This window comes from Pleurodeles waltl, chromosome 7, assembly GCF_031143425.1.
Source record: "Pleurodeles waltl isolate 20211129_DDA chromosome 7, aPleWal1.hap1.20221129, whole genome shotgun sequence".
Classification (NCBI taxonomy): domain Eukaryota; kingdom Metazoa; phylum Chordata; class Amphibia; order Caudata; family Salamandridae; genus Pleurodeles; species Pleurodeles waltl.
Window position 1 is genome coordinate 443,830,879 of NC_090446.1, and position 22,194 is coordinate 443,853,072.

General features: G+C 44.4%; 1 protein-coding gene across 1 annotated transcript in view; it reads right to left on the minus strand.

Annotated features, from left to right (window-relative positions):
- Nucleotides 1-20,477, minus strand: part of LOC138304157 (programmed cell death 1 ligand 1-like) — a 220,068-nt gene extending 199,591 nt beyond the window's left edge. The window contains exon 1 of the mRNA XM_069243972.1: nt 20,356-20,477. Within this exon, the coding sequence (XP_069100073.1) occupies nt 20,356-20,410 (55 nt within the window). The 5' untranslated portion in view covers nt 20,411-20,477. The remainder of the gene's footprint in view (nt 1-20,355) is intronic.
- Nucleotides 20,478-22,194: the final 1,717 nt, after the last annotated feature.

A 22,194-nucleotide genomic window follows, 5' to 3' on the forward strand; every position in this document is an offset into this window, starting at 1 on the left:
CCACTTAGACACTCATGCATCCACTCACAGAACCTCTCAGACATTCACGCACCAACTCACAGACCCACTCAGACTCTCACACACCCACTAACTGACCCACACAGACACTCACAGCCACTCTCACAACTAGAGACTCCCTCTCACACTTATTCTCACACCCAGACAGACAGGCCCTTCGGCCGTGTGCGGCACGGGGTTGGGTGGTGCTGGGGGGTTGGCTACTGTACCAGGCTGCAGGCCAGGCCCTGCAGCCAGCCCCCACTGCACAGGGCAAAAGGCCATGTGTAGCAGTGGTTGGATTAATGTATAATAATTCAAATTACTTTACTTTAAAAAACACCATAGCAATTCACTGAAAAAAACCAAAGGGACATAAAATTCAAGAAATAGAATAAAAAAAACATAGAAATACACTTAAAAAACAAAGGCTACAGGAACATTATAGTTAGGTTCTAAATCTATTTGCACAAAACCATGCCACCTGCCTGGTGCATTTTTTAAATTGTGTGCAGAGGGGCCACGTGCCCCCTCCACAGCCCTGGGGCAAATATTTCAAAAATGAAAGTGATTCAGTTTTGGACCACCACCCCCAGGGGCTATATAGATTGTTACAGGGGGGGCTGCACGGCCCCACTCAAGGAGCCAATGATGGCCCAGGGGACCGCCACCCCCAGGGTCAGCAATTGCTATGTCACAGGGTGCCCACCCATGGGACATAGCTGGGACATAGCTGTCTGTTGTAGCTTGACCGAACCTTTGACAGCAGCTGCCAAGGCACAGCAAACACTCTGCTTACAGAAAGGGAGAGCTGTCAAACAGCTCTTCATCACTAAGAAACAGAGATTTCCTCTTTCTCCCTGCCCGCAGAGATTCAGACAGGGAGGCAGAGGAAACTGTTTTAGCAGCTCTCCCCAGAGTTGGCTACTGATAGCTGTTTGCTGGAGCAGAGGAAACTATTTTAGCAGCTCTCTCTGTGTGACAGAAATGCTGGCTTCTGCAGGAGGCTGGGAGCCAGCTGGGACCATGGGGGGGCCTTCAGGCTCCAACCACAGTACCCAGCATTGTGATTGGGTGCTCTGGGGTGCACCCAGGTCACAAAGCATGACACAGGGATCTCAGCCGCAGGGAGGGGGGGCATGCTGCTCTTCCCCCCCAAAAAATAATAATAATTAGGCCACGCCCTGGGGATGGGGTTCCCGGGGCTAAGATCGACCTGAGGAGGGGCATGTTGGATTGGGTTGTTATAGGGGTTGGCCGTAGAGTCTGGCCTCAGGCCAGCCCCTTCAGGCCAACCTCAGCCATGTGGTGGTGGTTGTATTAACGTATCGTAATGAAAAAACCCATAGATATTCACAAAAAATTCAAAGGTTACAGTGACATTATGGTTATGAAAAAGAAATAACAAAACATAGAAATTCACTTAAAAAAACAAAGGTTACAGGGACGTTATAGTTAGGCTCACATTTTAAACGTTTAAAATCGTAGAAGTTTATCTGCTATAGTTAGAATTATCTCAAGTAACTATAGCTTGTGTCCTAAGGTAACTAGAACTTGTGCTAATTTCCCCAAACATTAGGGCACGCCTGACATCTTTTTTTTTACAAAAAACTGTGCCTGGCGTGGCGAGAGTTATAGAGCCTAACTATAATGTCCCTGTAACCTTTGTTTTTTAAAGTGAATTTCAATGTTTAAAAAAAAAAAAATCCTAACTATACCGTTTCTGTAACATTTGTTTTTTTCAGTGAATTTCTATGTCTTTTTTAACATATAGTAATTTTCATTACTATACATTAATCCAACTAACGCTGTGCAGTGTGATGTTCAAATGTTTATACAGGAGGCAGAGAGACAACATCTGAGGTCAGGGGATTATGAACTCACCGCTCTTGAGGCTTACAAACATACAATCTTTGGGTACCATTCCCTGTTAGGTAAGAGAAAGATCTTTTGAATATGGAAGAATTTCAATGTCTTTATGTGCAGAAACCTGTCGCGCCATGTTTGTACATGTTGTACATGTTGCCGAAAATACATAAGAATAAAGTAAACCCACCAGGTAGACCCATAATATCAGCCAATGGTAGTTTCCTAGAACCTCAATCCAGCTTTTACACATAGAATCCGTGAGAGGAAAATTGAGTTGCTTGACATACATGTAGAGATCAAGGAAGGGATAGAACATATGTCACTGCTTAGAAGGGAGACAGCTGGCAAGCCACCATCCTGATAAGTTGAAATGGAGCATCCCCTATGGGGAATTTCTAAGGTCCAAGCGGAATTGCAGTGAGGCACAGTCATACCAAGTTGAACAGACTAGTATGAGTAGGCGATTCAGGGCTAGATGTTATCCCTGCCAAGTCCTAAAGACGGCTAAGGAGAAAGCCGCTTTTCAGTCCAGGGATGCCCTCTCGGTAAAGAGAGTTCGGTCACAGGAAAATGCCTGACCTGTGAGATTGATTACCACTTCTAATGCTGAATCATCTAAGATTAGGAGTATGATCTCTAAACGTTGGCACCTGGTCAGATCAGATACTGTTATAGGTCAGATAATGTCAAGTCACCCCTTAGTCAGTTACAGGAAGTCTAAGTCCATGAGTGATATTTTAGTCCACAGTTATGTGAATACACAATTGAAGCGAGGGGGTTGGTTAAGTGAACAGAATGATTTTTACAAGTGCAGGGAACTGTAAAGCTTCTGAAGGGAGCAAGAATGTCAAGACCTATCCATTGCCAACTGGCAGACCTGGGCGGATCAACAAATTAATCACGTGCAGTAGTGATTATTGTATATATGCGTTGGTTTGTCCTTGTGGTTCTATGTACATAGGAAGCACTACATTCCCTGTGAGGAAAAGGATTCTTGAGCACCTCCGGGCAATTAAGAACTGTGATCAGTTTTACCCGTGGCTAGACATTGGGCAATAGGAACATTCACAAAATCCTGAAACCCTTTCTTTCTTTGGAATTTGCAGGGTAACTATGACATCACAAGGAGGCGACAGAGAGAAGAGATTACGAAACCTGGAATCTGAATATATAACTCACCTGAATACCAAGCAGTCAAAAAGGTTGAACCTGAACGAACAGCTTCATGTCTATATTGGCTAATGTGATAGTATATGTCAAGGACTGGCATTTTTGAATATGCACATCTTCTCTTTGTCTCTTATTTCTTGCCTTTTGTGAGATACTGATGTTGGTATTCTAGTCATGCTGCACAACATGTTGTTTGGACAATTAATAACATGTGAGTCTCAGCTGCTTGGGTCATTAGTGGTTGTTAAATCTTGTGTGAGTAGATGTTGCGTGCTAAGGAGTCCTGTTATGCTCTTGTATTTTAGATTTATTTTGTGCACTTTTTTACTGGGTTTCTTAATATTGGGAGTGGCACAGATGATACACATTTTTTGAGTTATAAGTTTTTCCTGCCCTTTGAGACAACCTGTAGTATGTTCGGCCACTTGGGCTTGATTTTTTTGTGCAAATTTTGAATATTTAGTTCACATTTCTATGAGTACCATCTGGGGGCGAATTGTCTGGCCACTTGGCCATTATTGGAAGTTTATATTTAATTTTCACCAAAATTATTCATTTTGTTGTTGATTTGTGCGAATGCGCTGTTATTTAATTTATTCAATATTATGAGATGAGCATGACAGTGAAATGTGACAAATTAGTGTAGCAATTAAATCTCTCTTCTGTTTATACCTTGACCCAGCACGACTTGAAGGACACCTTTTCTCTATTTTCACTGTGTTCAAGGTAGCACATTTTATGGGGGATAGTGCACATTTGTTGTATGTGGCTGTGAGGAAGATTTCATTGAGCTCGAAAAGTGTTGCCAATAAAAACCTAATTTTGGAATTCAGCCTTGGAGTGCAAGCTGTTTGTGTCTACGATAAATTTGACACCACAAAACTATTGCTCTGTACCCCAATACCTTTGCATCAATTGGGAAAAACAAGCCAACACCAATGGAGTTACTTTGGTGGTAGTTTTAATTGGCAGATATAATGAAACACAACACGTTATAACCAACATTGGCCCTCATTCTGACCTTGGCGGGCGGCGGAGGCCGCCCGCCAAAGTCCCGCCGTCAGGTTACCGTTCCGCGGTCGAAAGACCGCGGCGGTAATTCTGACTTTCCCGATGGGCTGGCGGGCGGTCGCCTTCAGACCGCCAGCCAGCCCAGCGGGAAAGAGGCTTCCACGAGGAAGCCGGCTCGGAATCGAGCCGGCGGAGTGGAAGCTGTGCGACGGGTGCAGTTGCACCCGTCGCGTATTTCACTGTCTGCGCAGCAGACAGTGAAATACTTGTAGGGGCCCTCTTACGGGGGCCCCTGCAATGCCCATGCCAGTGGCATGGGCACTGCAGGGGCCCCCAGGGGCCCCGCGACCCCCCCTACCGCCATCCGGATCTCGGCGGTCCGACCGCTGGGATCTGGATGGCGGTAGGGGGGGTCGGAATCCCCGCGGCGGTGCAGCAAGCTGCGCCGCCGCGGAGGATTCAATGGGGCCGCGGTACACTGGCGGGACCCCGCCAGTGGTGCCGGTCCGACCGCGGCTTTACCGCCGCGGTCGGAATCCCCATTGGAGCACCGCCGGCCTGTCGGCGGTGCTCCCGCGGTCCTCCGCCCTGGCGGTCAAAGACCGCCAGGGTCAGAATGACCACCATTATCTTGATCACTTGACAAATATTAGTTTGAGCTGGATTTTTAAAGAACTACTTCTATTATTGACACAGCAGACAGACTTTACTTCACCCAAATGTGCTAAATATGTAAATCATAATACAATTCAGTGCTAAACCCACAGATTATTAAACAAATTTTCATGGAAAAAGTCCATTGTATAACATCATAGACTTTTGTTAGAAATTCAACATGATACTCACCCTGTCACTTTACAAAACAATTATAACAATACAGCTATCAACAATGACAGCCAAAATGCATCATGTACCCTCAATACGATTATTTGTTATACAATATTATTAAAGCTCAGATACATTTTCATGGCCATAGTAGCCCAAAATATTTTTGGGGACTTTTGACAATATTTATTACCCCAGGTACTTTAAAGACAATTCTATCTGCACAAATAAAGCTATAGGAGCCAAAATTCCTCACACCATTCACCAGCCTAGTACTTCAAACAATACTCAATAGAATATATGGATCTGTAGATCTAAAACTCCTATGATAGGCTGGTTATCATTCCTCCTGCCTTCCGTGATCCAATTTACCATACTTGCCAACATTTTGAACTTGGTAAGAAGGAAATGTTGAATAACAAACCTGGGGAATCGACTTTCCCCATTAACTTACAATGAAAAACAGGAGATTTTAGGCAGGAGACGGGTAAAATAAAGCCCTTTTTGGCTTAAAACATCGCAAAACATATTGCAACAGTCTCTCTTGCCTGTTCAGTATGGTTGGTTTTTTTCCCCTGTCCCACTTTCCCCTCCATGGCCCGCAGGAGCCCCTCCCACCTGCCCAGCATGGTCAACTTGTCCCCTCTGCACCCTCCTAGCTGTCCTCAATTATCTGAGTTTGTGCCCCTAACATCTGCCTTTCCACAGTATTCTAATGAACAAATATATTGCTAACATTCTATGTTTATTACAAAATTGTGCCATGCCTGACATCATCTTAATGTATTCAAAACTATGATACCTGAAGCATTTCCTTTAGAAATTAAAACAGATGAGACAGACTTTTTCCCATAGAAATTATGCTTAGTGCTCTAAAAAACTAAAATGAGGAAGTATTTTCTGAGTTCTCAAATAGTGACAAAGCACTTTTAAAATACTTGCTATTTTTATGTTACTTTATCCAGTTTATCACTTGTTTATATGTTACACTTTGGGGAGAGGATTTGGGGTTTACGGCCAGAGCTGCAGACTTTGCAACTGGGGAACCAGGTTTGAGTTTCGGCATCAGCTCGACATCCTATGATTCTGGGCAAATCCCTTAATCTTCCCATAACTAAAATCAAAATGAATGTGTCCTTGGGTAATGTAACTGATGCTCATGTAAAGCACTCCAGGTCAAGCCTGATGTATATAAAACTGGAAAAAAACAAAAATTAAGAGACTCATTATGAGTTTGGAGGTTTTCAGACTTGCGGTAACAGTTGGACCGCCACACTCCTAGGGGACCGACCACCAGATTACAACTCTGGGGGTCGGACTGCCAGGAGACTGCCACCACCTCCGGGATAACGGATCCCGATGGGGTGGTGGTGGTCAAAGTCGTGGTCAGCCAAGGTAGTGCCCCTGGCAGCACCGCCGTGCTGATCACAATTTCACTTTCCACCAGCCTTTCCATGGCGGGTTCACTGCCATGAAAAGGCTGGCCAAAAGCCAATGCTGGGGCCCCAGAGGGCCCCTGCACTGCCCACGACCATGTTGTGGGCAGTGCATTGGCCCCCATGGCAGCACCCTTGTAATGCGCACTGTCTGCTTTGCAGACAATGCGTATTCCAAATGTGCTAGTGTGTGCATTGGCCTTGGCTGCCTTAAGGGAGTCAAGGCCAATGCTGCTGCACTGTTTCCACTGGGCTGACTGGCTGAAACATTGTAACACAATGTTTCCGCCAGTCAGGCCGGTGGAAACATTGTAATACGATGGGGGTTGAGGCCGCCAGGTTGACGGTGGCCTCATCCCCGCGGCTTTGGGGTTCTGACAGTCGGCCCGCCAAAGTCGTAATGAAGCCCTCAGTGTGTTGCACAGTTCTGTCCTTGAGCTATAATTGGGCTACATTTGGGAGATATTTGTGCTACACTTGGGCTCGTTTTTCTATGGTGGCCATCTTGAAAGACCTATTTGTTATGAAGCCCCCTTATTTCCTCATTTACTGCACTATCCTCAGTAGAAAACGCTATCAGTTTTCCACTTTGATTTCATCAAGATGGCATTCAGATGTGTCACACTTCTGGAATAGATTCAGAATGTTAGGACTCTACTTGCTCATTAGAACGCTGTAGTAAAACTGCTGATTACAGGGAAGTTAACTAGCAGTTTGCTGCTGGTGTTGAAAGTGCATGTTTCAGTCCGCATGTCAGAATGTTGTCATGAAATAGAAGAGGGAGATATTTGAGAACTCACTTAAAACGTGTCATATTTTTTCTTTCTACAGCACTAACCATAATTTCAATGAGAAAATTAACTCCCTCATTTTGTTCCTTTCTTAATTAAATTTTTAAGTTTTAAGTTTTACCAGTTTGATTCAATCAAGATGGCTTTAGGTGTGCTTTTGTCATAAGTAAGACTGTTAGTGCTCTAGTTGTTCTTTAGAACACTCTGGGAGGCTGCAGTAGAACACAAGGGAAACAACTGACAGACTGCTCCTGTTGGAAATACATGTTTTACTGAGAATGTCAGATTTCATTCTCACATGGCTGAGAAAGATAGTGTAAATTTACAGAAAATATGCTATCATTTTAGCTTCTGGGGCACTTTCCATAACCTCTATGGAAAAATCAAGAGAAAACTGTTTTCTATCAAACATGAAATACCAGCAGAAGGATTTTTCATAGGGTAAAATCACATTAGAACACCTCACAATTCCTAAAATTAGTATGGTACCAGTAGCAATTGATTTATATTGTAACTAAAATCTGTTATCACTATTTATACGTTCTCCTTTTCTGTGACCCGTCAAAAACTGGCATTCACTACAATGCATTTCAAGGGGGACCATGCCTCAGAGTCCTGTAAGTGCTGCTACAGTATGTTGTCATGTTGTGGCCAGACAATAAAGTGGGGGGACCATTTGGGACGCACATATATGTTCTTCTTGGGTCGGGGTGTGCTCAACCTGCTCAATTACATAATTTTTTTAATTCATTTTCAGGACACAGAGATCAAGGGGTGATTACAAGTTTGGTGGTCCGAGGACAGCCATGTTGGCGTGGCAGTCCAACTGCCAACAGGCTGGTGGAGCGGACCCCCACATTATGAGTTTGGCAGAGGAGGCAACAGAAGACTGCCAGTGGTCTGCCACCAGGCAGCACAGACCGCCATGGTCTATCTGAGTCACAAACAGGCTGCCGGAGACCAGATTTCCGCCAGACGTATTAGGAGGTTGCACACTGACAATTTGACTGCGGCAGTCCAATCAACATGTATCAAGAGGAGGAAACGAACAGCATAAATGGAGACATTCACCTGCAGAGAGCCATACACGTTTGAAGCCGCCATGGAGCCACTGCTCGGCGTCCTGCCACTGCTCCTGCTTTCCGAAAGACAACGGAATCAATGTAGACGACACCAACCGTACGTACACACACACCTGCCTGTAACATTAACCCTTTAAAAACAGCACGCTGCTGGCAAACACCTCATGGGGGGGCAACCGGCAGCAGCTACACCTATCTCTCTAGACACACACACTCACATAGTGCACTAAGGACACCCACACATTCATAACACGCACACTTCAGCCAGCACACACAAGCACTTCACGGCAATTCTACACTTGTACAAATGGCTACAAAGAACAGGCTCAGGGACACTGAAAACCACACAACATACACAGCAATCACAACACAACTACTGCACACATACAAATACATTCAACACACTCACACCCAGCCATGGCCATATACTGCCCAAACATACAACACACATATACATCCATGTGCCATGGAACACACAAAACCACCATCAAACAACCCTTCAATCGACACACACATCACACACACACACACATTGCACAATGGAAGCACAATGCCACGCACAATACACACAGAGACATATAGACAAATGACACAAAGCGCACCACCACAACAAGACCTGCATTGCTGCGATGGGGGCAGCAGGACAATACATGGAAGGAGGCTGCACTGGAACACACATCATTTTGAACAAGGCTAAACAAAACATGCAAACTGGAACTGCCCACAATTGGATCCCAGGGACAAGCAATACCAACACCAATTGCCATGCACAGTTACACAATGGGTGAAGAGCAAGGCAACAAAGCACACACAACTCACACTCCATGGGACATCCCCATCTCAACCAGCTCAGAGGGACACACACCTAAATAGATACAGGCGCACACAAATGCAAAGCAAACTACCACAGTTCAGCACACTCCATGTCTGCACTGACAAAATTCAAGAACACACATACCACATGTAGACATTAGCCATATCAGGGGACAAGTCATACACCATACATGCCCACATCGCACATAACAAAAAGAAACACATACAATTACAAACACAACACACTGTCATGACACCAACATTTCAGCTACATACACATACCCAACACATAACACACAACCTAACCTTAGGGGACAACAGCACTGCACACAAACTCACAAACCGCAAAAAAACAACATGGAACAGCAAGCAGCACAAACATACACAACTACAGGCACACCAACAATGTAAGCATGGGACAACAGAAACCTAGGGAAGGAAATGCAGGACAAAGGTGTGTCTAAAAAAAACAACAACTGGTTGGCATTAATAATAAATAAGTCTATTAAAAGAGTTTTTCTCCAAGGCTGTAGGCCAGTCCAAAGTCTGTAGCCCAAAAGGCGCACTAGTGGGCCTCAACTGAACTCCTGACTGCTATATAGCCTCTACATGTAGGGACATCAAGGGGGCAGGCACCTCAGGGTTTATCAAAAGGGGTTAAGGGGGGCATTTGGGTTTGGGACAGGGAGCCTTCTGGGGAGGGGTGGCCTTCTTCTTGGTGGGGGAGGAACCTGGGTGCTTGCAGGGGAGCAGGGGAGGCCTTGGAGGTGGAAGGCAGGGAAACTATCCTTTTTGGGAGTGGCACGGGGTAAACAGGGGTAAGGGCAAGGCCACAAAGGAAAACTTTTTTTAGATACACGAGGAAGGGGGTTTGGGAGTTGGAGGTTGAGGGAGTCTGGCATGTAGGTTTGGATGTTTTGGGTATGTGTTTGTGGGAGGTGTGCTTGTGTGTGGTGGTGTCTGTTAGGTGGATGAGTGAGGGCGTTTATGTGTTTTGGGCTGGGGTGGTGTGGGGGAATGCAGTGGTAGGTGGGTGTCTGTTGGGGTGATGACTGCAGGTATGGTAGATGTGCTGCATGTAGGTGTGTCTGGTGTCTGCAAGTGTGGTGACTGGGGTGGACGTTTGAGGGTCTGCTGGGGTGGTGTCTCCAGGAAGGATGGGTGTGGTGGTTGTATCAGTGACTGTTGATATGGTGTCTGTAAGTGTGCCAGATGTCGTGTGTATGATGCTGGGGGGCGGGATGTCAGGGCAAGCTGTGACTGTTGCTGTGTCTGCAGGTAGATGTTATTAGTGTGCGTTCCGGTGGTGTGTCTTGTGGTGCTTGTTTTTGTCTGTGCTTACCTTGTCTGTTGAGGTGGATGCATGCAAGTCTGTCTGTGTGCTTTAGCTGGGTCTAGCAAGGTGGGATTTGTACTGGGAAGAGGAAGGTGGAGGGGGAGCCTGAAAAGATCTCTGTAGGCCAGCCATTGCACTGTGAATGCCCTCCAGGAACGTATTCATCTGCTGGAGTTTTGTCGCCAGTCCCTGGATGGCATTCACAATAGCGGACTGACTCACAGAGATAGTTCTCACAAGGTCAATAGCCTCCTCACTGTGGGCAGCAGGGCTAACAAGGGCAGGAGCAGAGGTGCCTGCAGCAAAGGAGTCGTCCACCCACACTTCAGTGTTTGGAGACGTGGACTCTGAATTCCCAGTAGCTGCCAACTGTGGAACTATAAAGGGCATAACTGCAGCAAGAAGGAGCTGCTGGTTATTGAGAATGGCAGCAACAACCCTGTGGTAGGCAGCCATGTCTTCCCTGAGGGAGTCCTGATTGTTGTCATGCATGCAGTGAAAGGTTTGGGAGGCCAGGTGTTGTGGCAACTCCCTCACTGCAGTGGTGAAGTCCCTTACACACTGTTGTAGTCCTTGCAGTAGGGATTGTTGGACTTGCATGGCTGCTGACTGTTCTGCGGATGTCATTATGCACATGCCCATCCCCCCAAGGCTGGCTGCCATATTTTGCATCCCCACCCGCACCTCCTTGGCCAGCTCCTGCTGAACTCCCAAAACTGTCCTCTCAAAGGTGGTCCCAGTGTCATCAGAGTCCTCAGCTGTGTTTGAGCTGGCAGGTCATACTATTGGGGTGGTGGGTGATTCCTCTGGGATGGCTGCTACATCTGTGCTCCTCCTTGTGACTGGAGGTGGGGTGTGGAGGGTTCCCAGGACATCTTGGAGGGTTTCCTGGCTGATGGTTAACAGCTCGTCATCCATGTCATTAGGGTAGTCCAGGACAGGCAGATGCACAGGAGAGCCATCGTCCTCTGCAATGAAATATTGTACAATTAGTGTGTCTTTGTTGTGGCAGTTGTAATGTGGTGTCACTGACTTATTGGTGGAACACTGTAATCTGGGTTCCTGTTCATTGTTCCTGTCATTAATATTTGCATTACCACAGGCCTATGCCCCACCTGCATGTCACATGTAGTGTGGGCAGTGTTGGAAATTGTCTGCATCACATCCTCTAGGTGTAGGTTCTGTCCAAATTGTGTCTTGCCACCTTCTTGTCCTACTCAACCCTCCCTCTGCTACCATTAGCATGGTGAGGCCTGGCAATGCGTGTTGGTGTGATGATGCCACATGCACCACACATAACAATATGGCTCTGCCCCAGTCTATGATATTTCACATACACCCATACGTTGCTGAGACCTAGCACATACCATGTATTGCACTGGCATGACACAATACAGGTTTCAGCATTGATAGTTTGTCATGTTGCTGTTTGCGCATGTGTGCTACATTGCATTGTTCTGATGGGCCTCACAGAGTTCCATTTCCTCTTATGACTGTGCAGGTGTGTTTCACTAGCTACACACATATGTCCTCCCCCTCAATGCTGTTGTCTTAGCAGTATGACAGTTGAGATGTTGCATGGTGGCATTGCAGCTATTGTAACACAGGCACAGGGTAGACCCTGGAATGGGCAGCATGGGTATGAGATTACTGCTGTGTGTTTCATAATGTAAGTGACAGTGTCTGATGTTGGAGTTGCACTTGGATAGGAATTGAAGGAGATTGATCACTTAGTCATCCAGAACCCTAACTGTGAGTGTGTTTATGCCATGGGCACCTAATTGCCATTTCCTAATTGACCAGCACACACAGCACAGATAGTAGTGTCAAATGTTGTCAATGGTAAATGCTGCTTGAGGCAATGGCCTCAGACTGGGCATTGTCCCCTAGTTAACATTCTGACAATACCAGCTATCCTGTGACAGCAGCCCAGTTTTACATTCTACCCTACCCTCGTGGACTGGCTTTGTCTTTCCAGCAGCCTTGGCATGAGATGTACCCCCATGCAAAGGTTGTTGGTGTTGTTTTATGCTGTGACCTTGGGTACCCCTGCACAGACCATGCACCTGTGCCATGACCCTTTGCCCTTTCTGCTGCCTGATTTTCATGGCTGACATGCATTGTGTAGTAGGTATGTACCTCCCCCTTCTTGCACTTGACATATAGGCATTTTGTTCCCCCATGCAACTTGTCCTGCATCTGTGTTGTTTCCTGAAAGTCTGCGCTGTCCTGCAATTCCTGTGACGATTTCCTCTGGGATGACGGCTGCAACTCATCTCCTCCATCTGGTCCAGGGCCTCCTGCGGCACTGGGCTCCCATCTCCAGTCTGCAGTGTGCCTTCCTGTTTGTTGCCTTCTCCTTTGTCCTGCGCTTGCAGTCATGCCAGCATTTCTTACACTTGGTGACAGTTCTCCTGACCCCTGCCACACTGTTTATCTTGTCCACAATTTGTTGCCAAATTGCCTCTCTCCTCCCAATTGGCACTTTAGAGGTGATAAAGACTCTCTGACCAGTATTTCATGCTCCTATGCACTGAAACAACACTTCCTTTTCTTTTTGTCTCTCCCCTGGGTCTTGTCTGTGTCCTTCTAGCTGGTTCCTGGTAGACTGAGGTCTCCCAGGGTTCTCTCCTAGCTTCTGGGATCCATTTAGGGGCTCCTTAGAACTGTTTGCTGTGTTTGCGTTGCTTTGTGACGCTATTGTGGTGAAAAATGGCACATATCCGGTTTGCGACATTTTCCGTGTCGCAAACCGGATTAGAGTCATTTTTCCTATGTTAACGTCATTTTGCTTTACAACGCGGCCCAATGGTTAGAGTAAAAAAAAAAAACTTTAACCAGTTCTTAGCGCCACCGTGCGTCAAAGTATAAATTTGATGCACGAGTGGCGCTAAGAAATGGCGTTAACCCGCATAAAACTTTTGGACGCAAAACTGCATAGACGCAGTTTTGCATCAAAAAGTATAAATATGGCCCTAGATATGGAGTGCTTCCCTGAATTACAATAGCAGATTTGAAAACCTGATGTGTTGGGAGTTAAAGTTCTTTGCGTAGTTTGTGTTTATTTGACTCTCAGTCCAACGCAAGATTGGTTGTTTTGACTTTAAATGCAACAGTCAATTTCTGGTGCTGTGGTAGTTCATTAATCAAAATCACTTCTGAATGTAGATCCTGTGGAGGATACTGTATATCAAATGCATTTAGATACTTTATTCTAGAGCAGCGGGATCAATTGTCAGTTGATTTCAGCTTTTGTTATTAACACGTTGGGTTTAAGTCAGGTGCAGAAGAAATTTGGCTTCTGAGTTTCATGAGAATCTTTATTAAGGATTGTTTTCCATTTGTTTGTAGTCCTGATTTATTAGGTTCAAAATGGGAGCTGTCTTACTGAGTGGAAGTCCATTGATTAATTTGGCAGAGTGTATGGTCACTTCCAGGCCCCATTTGAAGTGATGAATGGCATATGGGCAAAACAATTAAAAAACAGTCCGATAATACAGTAGTGGGTCTATGGATTAACCTCAGAGAGGTTGGTGCAGGTTGAAGAAGTAAGAGATACCATAGAGTTGAGTTTATGGTAATGATTCCCTTGCCGCAGAACGTTAATAGACACAATGGTGTCAGTCAATAGGTCAGTCTGAAGACTAGGGTTTCTCAATACTAGGAATTAAATAATCTTTAAATGAATGGCTCTATTGGTTCAATTAAGAAGAAATAAAGGCTCAGCCTAGGAGTCAATAGACACCCAACTAGTTTGTCTATAGCATCAACCCAGATACAGTGATGAGCCAAACTGAGGAAGATGATAGACAACACAGTAATGGGTCAATGAAATCAGCTCAGAAAGGATGATCGTGCTTCCTTTGGAAGCCAATGGACACCTGAATAGTGAGTCAGTGGGTTCAACCCAGATCCAGTGACGGCCAAACCTAAAGAAATCAATGGACACCACAGCAATGGGACTTTGGGTTCACTGGAAGAAACACAATAGACACCACTCAGTCCAAGACACAACCAGGTGTATTACTAACAACTGTATCTCACCTGCATTGAAAAAAATCCTCATTCAAGTGGTTATCACTCTGCAACTGTGTACCTCTAATCTTTATTTCTTGGTTAATTGCTATGTGCATTGCAGAATCACTAACCCAAGTGTTTGCCTTCCTGTGGCACAGAGTGATGTACATATTTGAATTTTTCGCACAGCGAATCAAGACCTAGCAATAAGGTATCTGAAAGTTTTTCATAGGATACTTATTACATCATACAAAATCTTACATTCCTAGACAACCTGTAAATGAGATAACAGAAAATATATGATCAGATTAGGAAATTGTTCTGGGTAAACTAACGTTTTCAGGTTGAAGGTCATGGTTGCATGATCCTGGACAAAGAGATGTAGCTATTTTGGGTGACAGTGTTGGAAGTGGTATTTGAATAGCTTCTTAAAGAAAGAGACCAGTGGGTCCACCCAAATGTACATTGGGAGGACGCTCCAAATCTTGAGTGTATTGCCCAGGAAGGAGCATTTCAGCATGCATTACTAAATTTGGTTGAGTCTCTCTTGAGCTGGGTTCAACTTCACAGGGTTCTGTTTCTACCACTGGTACATAATGCTAAAATTAATTGCATTTTATGTGCTACAGGCTGATATATATGCAATTCTGACTTCATGTAGAAGTCATTGGAGAGATGAGAGTGTAGATGTATTGATCCCTTTCTGACAGCCTACTTGTAATCCAGGGCCCTCGGATCTCTCTGTAGCGTGAAAGTATGGTTTGCATATTGGTGGAACACCCTTCTGTACCGTGGTTGTTGAAGCCAATATGCTAATTAGAAAATTATTAATTATGTTTATGCGTTTGAAATAATGAAAAGCTGTAGAGATATTGATTGTAGAAAAATAATGTGCACGATTGAAAATGTGCCCTCTGGGCATGGCAGCCATTTATACATTGTTGTACTAAAATAACTGATACTGTGTGAAATAATGAAAATATATAAGAATATTGTAGTAATATGTCATAATGAGATGTATAACCTATTTCTTACATTAACTCGCAGTGCTAACTTAGCTGAAATAAAGGCCTAGTCTTCTTAGGCCTCGCATACGAAGAGCTGAATCACTGAACGCTTTGCAAGAAACTGGATGCGTAACCTGACCCCGAACCGCCCGATGTTAAAATTGCTTAGCTATAATTTTCTGCAGTGTACCGGCAGACAGGAGATGATGAAGACAATTTGATACAATTATGTGTAGAGTAGGCTTAATGTACTTTCCCAGGACTTGAACAATAGAGGCACTAACTGAAGAGGAACATGCAACGATTTTGATACCTGAAGAGCCAGATGATGAGGACATCGTATGGCGAACCAATCCACATCTTGTGAAAGGACTAAATATTGAAATTTGTAGATTTGGTAAACAAATACTATAGGTTAAACTCATTTCTGCTGACTGACTGACCAATGGGGAATTAGGTGGATGGAGTGGGAGACCCTAATAAAAAGTCACGACAAGGGGCTTAAACTAGAGATGCTAGGGGAGAATTGATGACGTCAGAAGACGCCGTTCGAGATTCTGTTGTTGAGCTCAAACTCTGTGAGCTTGATGCGTAGCTGATCAATTTTGATGACCTGAAGACGAAGACTGACTTTGTTGCTGATCCATTCTGTGGATAGGTAGTTATGAAAATGTGACTGACTAACTCGGGCCTTTTCTTCTAGGTACCAACTGCGCTGTTTTATAGATTTTCACTTAGAAAGATGTTTTCCAAAATTCATGTTTTTCTCTAAATTGTTTTGCATGAAGCCCCACACGCTGATTCTAATCTTGGTTAGGTAGTCTTCCTGGGGGTGAAGTTGACAGTGACAAATGACTGATGAGCTATTTGCTGAACTCTGCTATTGATGTTGAAATCTTTATTGGCTTTTATTCAAGCATATGTTTTTCTTCACATTCTGATTGATTATGTCATTTGCATTTTAATGAATAAATTAATAATTTGAAATGATCGAATAAAGATTGAGCTAACAAATGAGTTAGTATTGTAACCAATAGGGAAATAAAACTTGATTAACTCCTTTTCCGAGTTGTGGTTATTCATGTGTAGATGGTTAAGAGTTGTTTTTCCATAGAATGTTTCTTGATTATTGATGTTGATTATTGATTCAGTATTCACTGCATGACTAGGATACTCCATGCGATTCAAATGGTTCATCGACCTATACGCGTCCCCTTGTAAGTTTACTTACTAAGGACCAGGCACGCTAGCATGGTTTACCTGATAAAAATGTCAATGCTTATATCATTTATACTATTTCCTGAGTTTGTTAACTATGAATCTGGATCCATTGAGTAGCAGAGTGGTGTGCACAGAAAGAGATAATGATATGTGAGATTATGAGCAGAAGGCCTTTCAAAGCTCTGAATAGGACATAGAGTGGGTGGAATCAGCAGGAACGCCAGTGGGCAAGGCCAGGAATGGAGCTTGGGGCCTCTGACATGAGATCTGGCCATTTTTGCAAGGCCCGGGGTGTTTATGTCAGGTGGCACAAGCACCTGTCCATAAGTATAACTCAATTTAATAAAATATGTTCCCGGGGAAATAATACACATTTATAGCATCCACTATCTAGGGATGTTAACTGCCTTGCATTAATTAACTGGAAAACAGTAGGCTTTCTTTATATTTCTAAAAATAGATTTGCACATGAGTAGCATCTTGTCTCTTCATATAAGAGAGCCATAATGCCTGAGGCCACTTCTGCCCCTCTCTGGTGGTGGCCCTGGGGACAGTGTACTGAGCTGCGAATATTGAAGGGTTGAGGGTAACAATGGGGAGAGAGAAAAAATGGAAGGGGGCATTTGGTAGATGCTCATGGAGCTACCCTCAACAGCAGAATTGGATGCCAACCTAAGCTCATACCTTACTTGAGTTCTCCAGATTTTAACTGGTTGTAGTGCTGTGAGACTATGTGCGCTAGGACCCTTGCGGTTCTAGGCAGACTCAATAGAGGAATTACTTAATTTGTTGGGAGGTGTTAAGGTGTGGTTATTAACAGCTATGACAAAATCAGAGTGCAGTGTGTCATTGTATGAAAAGGAATAAAGATGTCAGCTACAGAGCTCCTCGTGCACTGTGATTATTTGCATGCTTCTGAGCTGGGGAGGATGCTACAGTGGTGACATCTCTTATAGTCCTAGATTGAGGGAGGAGGAAACTTTGTAACCTCTAGTAGCAGCTGAGCAGTGTCATTATATTCACAAAAAAACACAATGGCTGTAATTTGTGTAATGAATATATCTTTTTGAATTTAGCCAGAGATATTTTAAGACATGGGCAAAGTGGTTAATGGCCGAAAGAACGCACTTTTCACTGCTTCCCCGGGAAAGTGAACTTCCTTTCTATTTGATCTCTGTCTATTCTATTTCTCTATCCAAACCCCTCTCCTTTTGAAACTGTCTCTGTATCCTGTGTGTTCTTAAAGGTTTTTTGGGTTCTGGGTAACATATGTTTCAACTGTTTTGTTTGACCCAGTTAAAGTTTAACATGCATTTTAGTACTGTTTGGCATCATGTGGTCTTGAGTTGGCATGAAATGTGTGATAAAATGAATTTGTTCCACACAGTGGCCCCACAATATGTCTTACCATAGAGCCCCAAAACCCTTAAACCAACACTGTCACTAACAGCAACCTTTAGGCAGTGAGGGTTTTTTTCTTATTCTCACTTCAGATGGGCCCAAAACAACAGGCCTCTCTTAAAGGGCCATCAGGCCTCCTTTTGCTCAAGTGTCATCCTGGATAGAAGCTACCTGGAGCCTAACACCTAAGTGCAAATGCAATGGAGGAAAACAAGGCACACAGCTTATTACTCCAAAACAACTTGATAGGAACTACAATTTTGAGACAGGTTTTTAACTTTGTGCAACACCAGCTTATAAGAAATATGCAAGTGCTTTAAGAATGTTGGGTGTATGGCTCTGTATGTGTAATTACACAAATAATGGTTTAAATAGCACTTACTAATTTGTCTTTAATTATTTTATAGTGATGCTCACCTGAATATAGGGTGTCAGTGCACTTTATGTCACACACACACACATTAGACAGAAACAATAAATCATACAAGTTTGTAAAACAATTTACAGGATGTTACATACGATGATGAGGGCAACAAGGTCTAGATGTCACATGTAGTCTTACTGGTAGATATTATATGTTAAGAGTGGGTGGTCCAGAGATACACAAAGTCAGGATAACGTAGCACAGTGGTTGAGGCTGTTGACACTCATAAGACATTGGTACTATCCAGAAGAGGGCTTGTTAGCAACCTCAGACTAACAATAGATTGAGGAAAAAAAACAATAAGGTTCTGAATCCAAGCCTTAAAGTTAGAATACGGTATCTTGATGCTGATTCATAGTTTACTGTGCTATATTAGAAAGATTGCAACTTATGAACTGCAAGTAAGAAAATCATCTGTGTCAAAAGCAGTAACCCACTTACCTATCTAAGTAAAATACAACTCTGTGACCTGCATAATTTACTTTGTTCTTTGCAGCAGGCACATTAAACCTCTACGCTACTTTATGAGTTTAAAGCTGTTACTAGACAAAACATAGATCTCCCCAGCAAGTGCAATAAACACCAGTGTTAGGTCACCATTCTTATTATCCTAGAAAAGTGCTGCAAGCACAAAGGACTTTGCAGCAGGTACCTTAGCCTCATAAGATATATAAAATGCAGGCTCTTTGTACCAATTAAATTAAGCCAGAACAGACTTACTGTCACATTTGTCCTTGATGTTAATTTCTTTGTGGCATAGTTTTTAACAAATAAATGTATAAATTAGGTTTCACTCCACTCCGCCCCTCTTGACTCCATCCCCTTTCCGCTGCCACACTTTGAGCCCGATTCACGAAGTCACCTACGTGTTAGTAAAGTCAGTGCTTAATTTGAGCTGGTGGTTTCCGGTGCTGGGTAACGGAATTTTTTTTTTATTGCAGGCACTTATTTTTCTGCCTCAAGCATTTACTCCGAGCAAAAGCCTCATGTGGGAAAGACAGAGGAAGAGAAAAAAGAAAAGGGTACTCAAAGAGAGAAAGGAGAAAGCTGCAAGAGTGAGCTGAAGGGGCAGGGGTGACTGTAAATGGATTGAAGAGGCCTGAGATGGCTTCAGGATTAAGCTGCCCCAGTATTACCTGCTCGCACATTTAATAGCAGCAGCCGCGTGTTTTAGAGGAGAGCTTTGGGGACCTGCACGTTTTCATTTACAAATTAAGCACTGAGTAAAGTCACGAACGCAGAGTGTCCGCGCCCATGGCGGAATCTCCGCACTCTATGTACACCACACACTCTGCAGCGTGCCGTGCGGAAATTCCACCCCGATAGCGGAGATTCTGCCCCGAGTGAGGAGACTCGGCACTCAAAACTTTGACTACACGCGAGTGCTTTAGTAAATCGGGTCTTTTGACTCCTAATGTATTGGTTCCCAGAGTACAGTTTTTCCAATTCCAGCACGGTCTTACTCTTTCACATAGATAAGTACACAACAAGGCTGGCCCTGTTTCATACACTTTTTAAACATGCACTGGAGAAAACAAAACTGTTTCTTCAAACATGCTATAACTACTTTTAGGCCCTGTCAGTGTCTAACGGGAAAATTCCACGCTCGATTATAGACGCAGACGGAAGAAGTAATAATTTCAGGACTGAAAATGTAGCTCTGAAAAGAAGCAAAATAAAGGCAAGGTGAATTTTCAAAACTACAGCAACTTGTGTTGATTATTTGGTTTTCCTGGATTTGTGGAGCTCTAAACTAACAAACAATATTATATAGCAGTAATACTTGTAGAAGCACAGCCCCCACTAAGTAACCACGCTCAAACAAGGCATGTACGTTCGGACACTTATCGAGAAGGTTTTAAATGAGCATGCGTCAGTTATTCTGCAATCCCAGCCTCAGTGCTTGTTGCACCTGTTCACATTGTTGTGGGTCGCCACAGCGGTGCTGTACTCACCCATAATGCTCACGCTGATCATCAGACCGAGAGGCAGGCTCCATGCGTAAACCATTGTACCTAGGTGCTGGCAAAAGGCGGCCCTTCCTTCTCAGCCTTTCTTCGACACTACCGACAGAGCTCCAGAGCTGGCTGAGAAAGTGACAGGGCAGAGGTGGTCTCATTTCTAACTCACGATTATCTTTTTGCCAAGGGACCTGCTGCAGAGGACAAGATAACTGCAGGCCTCGCCGTGCTGCTGCTCTTCTCTCGCTCTCATCGAAAACAGGCCTCTCGCGGAACCACCCTTCCACGATTTTCATCGTTTACTGTGCTACTGCAACATTTATACAGTGCTTCATACCCGGTTGTGGGACGCATTAGCCATTCTAACTCCAGTGTTATGGCGTCACAAAACTACTGAAGGCGATTCGTAAAGCAAGAATGAGCCTTGCGTGAAGGAGTGCACCTCTTTTGGAAGGATTGTACAAAGATAGAGCCGCCATTTAATCTAACTTTATTGCAATATACAATGCCACAGAAATGCAAACTGTGCGGCTCTTGATAAACGTCAGACAGATAAACGTTATTTGCGTGCTACAAAACGGGCCTTTCCAGCAGTGCTTGATGTATGGAAAAATAGAGTGCTCCAGATATTTCTCAGGAGGTTCCTGCAGCTTTCACCACCCACTCTCCCTGTAGTGCTGCCAAATGCCAGTACAAATGCTACCGACTTAACATCACACTCCTGCAGAGGTTTTACAGATATTGACAAATTGATGAGGCAGGCGGTTTTTAAACGATGGAATCACTAAAATTGTTATCATTACTTGGCTTTAACTGTCACATAAGGTCACAGACATGAAACGAATACACATTACCTAAGGAGATACAATGGAGTATATTTATGAGCCCCTTCTGCCGTTGTGGCATCACTTTTTGTGACGCAACGGGAGCGCAAATCTTGAACTTGTATCCATGAAGCCTCACAAAGCCACTTTGCGTGGCTTTGAATAGCTTCATAGATATGGAGTAAGCCAAAGCAGCGCAAATCGCTGCACTGCTTACTCTGCGCAATGGAGGCATTCCATGCCGTTGCAGTGGGTGTTCCCACGCAACACTCAAGGATTTTGATGCATCCCCAGATTTACAACAGCTCTTTATTTCTCCTTGTTTTTTCCTCTTTCTACGTTCCCGTTCTGAAGCACACGTAGAAAGAGGAAAAAGTCTACCAGGATTGTTTTTGCGCAGGAAAGTGCCCCTTCTTGCACAAAAACAATCCTGCATGCAACACCGGCACCCTTGCGCTAGGCTGCCAAAACAGAACCAGCCCACTGGGAAAAGACAGGAATGCAGCATATGTCATCGACACAACACAGATACAACGCATTCCTGCCCTTTCCTTTTGACGTAGGGCAGCACAGCAAGGTGACTTGCAGCGCTGCCCTGCTTCAAAAGCCCATAAATATTGGCCAATGTAAGGGGCGGCTCGTGGGAGGGAAAAGGAGCAGCGCAGCATGTGGCGGAGATGGTGGGAGGGGGACCAAAAAAAATAATAGTAAAGTTTATATTTTTTCCACACTGTGCCGCTCCATCCGCTCTCCTCTGTCGTTGCTGGCATGGGCTCCCAGCCAGCCCTGTGGCCAATCCTGACGATGCTCAAAGCAGCGTCAGGATTAGCTGGGAGTGCCAAATCAGGGTACTCCCAGGCAGACTGGGAGCCTCTGCCTGATCACTCAAACCCGGCAATCCAGTGCCAGGTTGGAGAGACCCTACTGAAGGGGGAGAGCTGTGCACTCCCCCTCTGTCCCCGCCACGCCTGTTGCCATGCCCACCTTTATAGTAAAAACATAATAAACA